The 7,772-nt window shown below is 48.3% G+C and overlaps 1 protein-coding gene across 1 annotated transcript; it reads left to right on the top strand.

Annotated features, from left to right (window-relative positions):
* Nucleotides 1-5,069: 5,069 nt before the first annotated feature.
* Nucleotides 5,070-7,307, top strand: GP1BB (glycoprotein Ib platelet subunit beta). Its single transcript, XM_054392741.1, has 2 exons — nt 5,070-5,170; nt 5,867-7,307. Exon 2 carries the CDS (start codon nt 6,007-6,009, stop codon nt 6,568-6,570), a length of 564 nt encoding a protein of 187 aa, XP_054248716.1. The 5' UTR covers nt 5,070-5,170; nt 5,867-6,006; the 3' UTR covers nt 6,571-7,307.
* The last annotated feature ends 465 nt before the right edge of the window (nt 7,308-7,772 follow it).

A 7,772-nucleotide genomic window follows, 5' to 3' on the forward strand; every position in this document is an offset into this window, starting at 1 on the left:
GAGGCAGGTCCTCAGGGGACAGAGGGAATTCCCCAGTGACCATCTGAGGCCTGGCAAGAGCTGTGGACATTTAGAAAAGGTTTCCGCTTGTAGAGAGACTTGTGGGCAAGAGCTGCACCCATACCCTCTAATTTATTAGCAGTGCTGGCTTTGTGGTCAGCTGGATTGTGGAGGAGGCTGTTCACTTAACAGTTTACTGATGTGTATTTCTTTTTTAATAACTGTTCTCTCTTTTCTTTTCTCTCTCTCTCTCTCTGTCTTTTTTAAAGAAAGTAGCTTGGGAAGTCTCTAAGGCATCCTAAAAAAAAGAAAAGAAAATGATCTCTCCCATGTACTAATCTGTTGTTTGGGAATGCTCTGGTATTTAAAGTCCTGGTTTCTCTGGTGTACAAACTTGAAGACTATCTGTGTCAATGCACGTCAATGTTTACTCCCAGAGGAGGTGCTGTGCCTCCCTCCCTGTTCCTCTTGTATGGGGCCAGCACAAGCATTATAAAGGCAGCTGTACCCTCCTGTGAGTTTGAACAGCTTGGGCTCCTCAGCCTGGGGCCAGCTCTGGCCCAGACATCTGGGGCCAGGGGTTTCTCTGTGCACTGACCTGCTTCAGGGGTCCTGATGGTTGCCTGGTTTCTTGCCCAGGTTTATCTGGGTCTTTTTAGTTGGTTGGTTTTATTTTTCCTGTCAAGAAACTCCAGGATCTTTGCACTGAGCATCAAGGGACTGGGTCTCTTGAGGCTGGTTAGAAGAAAACATCTTCTACTGCTCTCAGTTATGTCTTTCTGGCAGAGAGGATGAGTTGCTGACTGTTGCCTGCAAGGAGGAGATGATAGGAGTGAGCATCTTCCCAGCCATGGCTTCCTCCCATGGCATGCTGGAGGTGTTGGCAGAGGAACCCCAGGGCCCTGCAACATCTGGGTGAAGATATCTTGTGTTTTAGCACTGGTTATCCAGCTGCAGTGTGTCACCAGTGTCTGCTCTGGAAAGCACCATGCTGGCCAGAGTGCTTGGCCGGGACTGCCCAGGAAGAAACCCCAGGGCTGAAATCCAACCCCTAATGCAGAGCTGTGCCCTACCCCCAGGCTTTGTGGTCCCATAAATGCATTGCTTGCACTGAGCTTCTCTTGGGGAAAGGGACAGTTTTTGTAGGCTTTAGTACAGGAGATCTGCAAGGCACCTTTCCAGGCAGGTGTTGGGTGAGTGTGGCAGGACTGAGCGCAGCCCAGCACACTTGGCACTTGTTCCACTGCCCTTCCCCTAGGACTCAGCCCTTCTCCCCCTCCCCAGTCTGAGGCTTTTCCTGTCTCAGAGCTGGGAAGACTGGTGGGTCTGCTGAGCAGAGATAAGAGTACTCTTTGGGCAGAAGCTTCTGTCCTGTTCTTGCTTCCTGTGGTATTTTTAACTTCAGCCAGAGCAGAGCCCTGCAGTGTGATGTGCCTGGCGGGGCAGGTCTCACCAGCAGCACTGCCATGTGTGCAGGAAGTTGGGGCTGTTGGAGGGAAGGATACCTGGCTCTTCCCTCCAACTCCAGGGAGTGCTGTCATGGGCTGGGCCCTTCTGCTTCTCTGGTTCCTGGCCCAATCCCTCTGTTCCCTTTCTGCTTTTGTATCTGCTTCTCCATCTCTGGCTTTCCCCAGTAGATCTCCCTTAGTAGGAAGCACGTTGTTGGCCAGGAATAACCAGGCCCTAAATTGTATTACTTGGTCTGATTTCCCTATGGGGCTTTAGAGTCCTGATCAAGGCTTGTCCAAGTGGTGAGTATGTTGGCTGGTTCCAGTTACTCACTGTATGGAGTTTCTGCTTAGCCATAATGAGGGATGTAGAGGCAGAGAAGAGACCCTGGCACAGTGTGGAAGGACAAAGTGAGAGTGGAAGCCCCTTGGCAGAAAGGTGCAAGCTGGGCAAGAGCAGTGGCCAGCAATGGTGGGGTTTTTATTTCCATTCTTCCCTATATTAGGCTCATAAGTGACAGTGGCAGTGCCAGCCAAGGAGAGGGGAAGGATTCTGCTTGTCTTCACTAATGTGCAGGACCAACATGCTTCAGGAGGACATGCAGCTTTTCTTTGTGTGATGTGCTTACCTGAGCAGTGGGCTAGCCTGAAGCTTCCTGCAGGCTTCCTGCAGGCTTGCTTGCTGCTGTTTGAAGCAGGAGGACTGCGGAGTTCTCAGCTTGATCTCTGCTACCATAAGGGGAAACACTCTACGGTACCTGTCTGCTGTTTTCTCACCCTGGTCCTGTCTGTGAGGAGGATGTTCTATTGCACACGAGCCATGTCCAGCTGGAGACATTCCTCTTTCAAACAGAGACTTTAGCATGGACACCGAAGAGCTGACAGCTTTTGTCTTGGGCTGGTTGTGGAAGTGCTATGTGCCAGTGAGAGCACAGGGTCATAGGCAGGCAGGATTGCTGAGGGTGAATCTTCCCCTGTACCTCTGGGTGAGGAAATGTCCATCCACTCAGTGCACATGGCTTCTACATCCATAGTCACAAGTCTGTCCTCTGCAGAGAGCTGAAGCCTTCAGCTGCCAGCTGGCAAAGATGATTCAAGTTGCACTTAGAAAAAAATGCACAGCAGTGAGGTACCAGAGATGGCTTCTACAGATGGGCAGTGGTACTGTTGAAATCCATGCAAGAGGTTCCCTCCCCAGAGTTTGGGGGCTGCTTGGACTGAGATTAGAGACTGACTTTGGGGAGCACCAGGGATTCAGACTCTGGTCTGGGAGGTGGCACCTGTTTGTTGAAGGAGGGGTGTTGTACTGCTGCCTGGAGCTGCACAGTGAGCAGAGAAGAGACTCTTGAACAAATGTGGCTTGGCCATGTGGTTCTGGCAGTGAGAAGTATGGATGGGAAAGTGATTTAACACCACCACCCCTCATGCAACACCCTGCAGCCTCATGTGCCACCCCTGCACCCCAAGGCACATTCCCATGCCTCTGCCAAGCTTTGCCCTGCTGAGTGAGTGGCTGCAGGGGTGGTGTCCCCCTCCACAGAGCTATCCCAGGCTGCAGCTGGGGCCGTTGTTACATCTTGGACCCTGTGCCTGCTTGGGAAGGGAGCCGTGGCATGAACTGCTTCTGTGCTGCTGCTGTGCTGGTCCTGCCTGTGCAGTCCTGCTGCCTCCAGCATGCTTCCCCCCCAGAGAAGGAAGGGTCTACTCTTCATGCTCTGCAATGGTGTTGCCTGCTTCTCCTCACCAACTCTGCTGTGCTTTTAACGCTGGCTTGCTCCTGCCACACAACTTCCTCACCCTCTGCTCCTTTTCTAGGCTGTTTCCTGTCCATCTGTTGGGTCATTAAAATATATATTATTTTGGGGGGTAAATTTCTGTTTGAACGTTTTGTCATTGTGAACAAAGAAAAATGAAACCTTTTAAAACATATACATTTTATTAAATAATTATTGTTGTTATTATTAATGTTTACTACCTGAATTGATCAATGAAATAAATACATGCAAAACCCCAACCTCTTTCTATTTAATTTCCAGTCCTCTCAGGCAGCTTTGCTGATGCATTGAGCAGAAGAGAGTGAAACTGACCCTGATTCTCCTTTCATCTAATTCCGTGGGACCAGGCTCCAGGCAGGGCCTCCTGCACAGGATTTCTGGCCTGTTTATGTCAGAAGCTAGAAGAGATGATCTTGAAATTCTTCTGTCTTTAAGCTTCCCCTAGGAGCAGTGTCTAAGTCAGCTATGGGCAGCTGAGCAGGATCCAGTCTCAGGAAATCCATTTTGTACATAGCCAAAGGAGCACTGCTGAGCCTGTGCTGCATGCAGAGCCACAAGGGGTCTGACTGTAGATCCAACTCCATGCCACACCTGGCCTGACCACCTGCTTGTGGATAAAGGTGGCTCCAAGTGCATGAGATGAGGTAAGTTTGCTGAGCAAATTTACCCTGTGGTAGTCAAGCTGTGCCCAAGTGGGAAGCAGGCCCTGCAGGAAAAACAGGGTTGGTTTGTTAGCCTGCCTGCTCCAGTGAAACAAATGGAACGATCTGTAATTTAAATCTTAATTGCCTTATTTAGAGCATCAGAGATTTTTCCCTTGGTTAAGGCCAAATTCTGCTGTTGTTTACATCCTAGATTATCTTGACATTGAGCACATTCAGGACATTCATCGTTTTTGCCTCTGTAGAAGGTAATGGAGAGTTGGGCCCAATGGGGCAACAGTTGCAGTTGTGGTGGCCTTACTCTAAGAAGCACTGCCAATGCCTAGGCTCAGGCTGATGGCAGGAAACTGTGATGGTGCAATGGCCTTGAGAAGACAAGATTCTACCTAAATGTAGTTTTGACCCTTGGACTTAACCTGTTCAAGTATTTGTTTAATATAACTTCCAAATAAAAGATGTGGTCAGTCTTTTTCAGTAACTGCAAGCTGCACTTGTTGAAAGCTGCCAACTCACTTGGCTACCAAAAGAGCAGTCCCTTGGAGCAATCTTTTTCCCAATCTGTCGTCCTTTCTGTGAAAGGATTACTTTGATGTAGACAGTGAAACATCAAGGATTGTGTTTTAACAATAATGAGAGGATGTGAGTGCCAGGAGGGTTTTTCTCTTGGCTCAATTATTGACACCAGTGTGGTCACTGGAAGTCCATTTCTCTCAGCAGATCTTCCACTGATAATTAGGAGTAGATTTGTGTTACTGCTTTGAGGGAAACCTCAGAGTCAGCACACTGCAAAGGGCTAGGTTTCACCACTCTGCCAAATACAGTCTTCCTAATGAGATGGGGAAATCAAAGGCCACAGTGCTCAGGAAGTGTGGGACAAACCAGTCACATTACCTTCCAGGTTGAAATGCATTTTGAGTTACTACTTTGCAACTGAGGCTTTGAAATGTTTCTGTTGAGCTGCACATGTGGGCCCAGAATCACAGTTATCAGCACTGTCAGCATCTATCCCAGCAAACATGTTCTTGTGAGCAGTGCCAGCTCCCATTTCTTGGAAGACTTGCTCAATGAAGCCTCAGCTTCCGGTGACATGCCACAAACTTGCAGGAAGGCCTCATGTGGGAGGTGTCCCTGGGATGAGGCTGACCCTTATCTTGCCAGCCAGCTGCAAGAGGATTATCCAGGAGCTCAGCTATGCAGCTGCAAACACTCTTGCACTGGCTGGACTGCCTTGAGACCTTCCTCTTGTGTTGTAAAACCAGCAAGAAACAAGGACTGAACTACTCTGGTAAGTCAACGAAGTTGGCTTCTGATCTTTGTCTTTTTTCTTTTCATTTGGTTGACACATTGCACAGAAAAGCCCTGTGACAGATGTGTGTAGTTGTTCTCCTAGAGAGGTTGCAGCAGCTCATGCTCAGCGATGGTATGAGAGTGCAGGACAGAGAGCCCATTGACCCATGTCTCCCAGCATGGTCACAGCTCCAGAAGGAGATTATCCACCTGCTGGAGCAATATCTAGCATGAAAAACTCTTCTGATGTCTACCCTCGGTGGTCAGCACCCTCTCTGGTGGCCAAGGAGTGTTTGTCACTTTTCAAAACTGGAAATGCTACTTTTTATTTGTTATTTGTGGTAACAGTACATTTATTTCTGAATCTCCTCTTGTAGTTTGCATGAACAAAGCTTTGCTCATGAATGCAATTCAGAGCTATGATAAGGCATGAGCAATTTCATATTCTAATTTTTGATTCCTTGACACAAATTTTCTTGGATACCCTAGTAAAGTGCCCCCAGTAATACTGAAAATACAGGCAGCTCCTGTACACTTCTGAGGACTGGTGAAAATGGATTTGATGGCTGCAGCTAAGTCTCCCAGTAGCCATCTGTTCATATCCCACTTCAAATCCATGGTTGGAAGACGAGGAACATTCTCCTGTAATGAGACCCTATTTACACAACACCTCTTTTAACTCTGTTCTTTCCAGAGTTCTCCCGTTTCCTGTGAAGGACAACAAAGTCATCCAGCTTTAGAAACATCCTCAGAACAAACCAACGAAAGACCTAGGCTGTGGTGTCCAGCCGAGAGTCTTACCCAGTCTCACCAGGGGAGTGTTTATAAGTGAAGATGAATGGTGAAATTCTCTTCTTGTCCCTCCTTGGCTTCCTCCCACTTGTGATACCCACATGCCCTGTGCCATGCAAGTGTGCCACCAACATTATTGACTGCACATCAAAAGACCTCACTGTAGCAAAACTACCAGTTGCATTCCGTCCCTCAGCTGAAGTTATCCACCTGGGTTACAACAAGCTCACCTCTATTCCCAATGGGCTCTTTGACAACCTAAGGAGCCTCCAGGTAGTCTACCTGCAGGGCAACCCTTGGGAGTGTAACTGTGACATCCTCTACTTGCGTTCCTGGCTCCAGTGGCAGCAGAACCGGACTTTATACAGGGATGTGAGATGTACCTCCCCAGCTCACCTTCAGGACCGGGTCATTGCCTATCTGACAGAAGATGAGATCATCTCCACATGCCAGTACTGGTACTGCAGCCTGGCTCTCTTCTCTCAGCTCTGCCTCTTCATTCTCCTTTTCCTCCAAGGTATCTTGGTGATCTTCATCATTGTCTATTTGCAGAAATTTCGGAGAATGACAGCTGAAGCACGGAGCACCACCCAGGATCCACACTAGCATGTAGATATCTGGGTATCTTCTTCAAGAAGTCCCTAAAACAGTGATTAACAGCACAAGACTGAAGGCCCTTCTCCCTTTTGGGTGATGCTGTGCTGAGGTCAGGTGGCTTGTGATATTCAGAGCGGCCAGTTCAGTGCAGCATCTGATCTGACTGCAGTCTGAAACAGGACTTGAACTAATACACTTGCTGTATTTCTAAAGTCTTGATCTTGTGGTTTTTTAGTGCTTTAAATTCTGTAGCATGACCTCGATTGCTTTGCAGAGCTGGGAGAGGTTCCAGTTTGGTAGACTAAGGAAATCATAAATTGAACCAACCAGAAGTGACTCAAACTGCTCACAAGCTCATAGGGTCTTACAGTCCTTGGTTCCTTCTATATGAAGAGTATTTCTGCCATACTTTCCATGATGTTTCTGGTTGTGTTGGGTCAGGTGAGGACAGAGGTGACAGTGAACACCTAAGGTACTAGCCTAGGACAGTGGAGAAATAGTTTCCTTGGTGCTGCCACAGATTGCTTTAGTAACTTTGAGTGCTTCTCCTTGCCTAGTGTGTCTTTTCCAGTGTTTGGGGGGAAGGGAGTGAATGTTCAAAAGCCTACCCACTTCATCCTATCTTAATTCCTTTAAATCTACTTGTAGTTTAATACTGACTTCCACCTATACTGAGTCAGACTGGGACTCTGAATGATTATGAGAAGTTCAACCTGAAGCCAAGAGTTGTGGAGTCCAGAGGCTTTTTCTGACTCTGCTTGTGCAGCACCTGGCACAAGAGAGCGGATTCTCTTTGGAGCCTCAAAATGCAACACCCACTGAAGTGCCCACAGCTGGTTCTGATGTCCCTTAATTGTTCTTGGAATGAAGCAAAATTGAAATAAAGTAATGATACATGATGATGTAAGTGACTTGGTTTCCTGCTCTGCATTAGGTATCATGCATGCTCCTGTGCTCCCTCACACCCAAGCTTTGTGCCAAGCAGTACAAAGAGTGAAGGCTGCTGTAAGTGTTAACAGAGGTGCGCTACAGGGTTGAGCTACCGTGCGCCACAGCGGGCTTCTCCGTTCTAGCTCCACGAGGCTGCTGCTTATTTTGGTGTGATGGGGGCTGGAGGGGAAGGGTGATTCCTGCTCCAGGAACACCTGGACGGTGATCGCCCTGACGAGTGCCGGTGAACGGCCGCATGCTCTCGGTCCGCAAGTTCGAGG

The sequence above is a fragment of the Indicator indicator genome, chromosome 26, assembly GCF_027791375.1.
Source record: "Indicator indicator isolate 239-I01 chromosome 26, UM_Iind_1.1, whole genome shotgun sequence".
Taxonomy (NCBI): domain Eukaryota; kingdom Metazoa; phylum Chordata; class Aves; order Piciformes; family Indicatoridae; genus Indicator; species Indicator indicator.

Coding starts and splice junctions, on each gene's coding strand:
- GP1BB (XM_054392741.1), top strand. CDS start 6,007: ATGAATGGTGAAATTCTCTTCTTGTCCCTCCTTGGCTTCCTCCCACTT.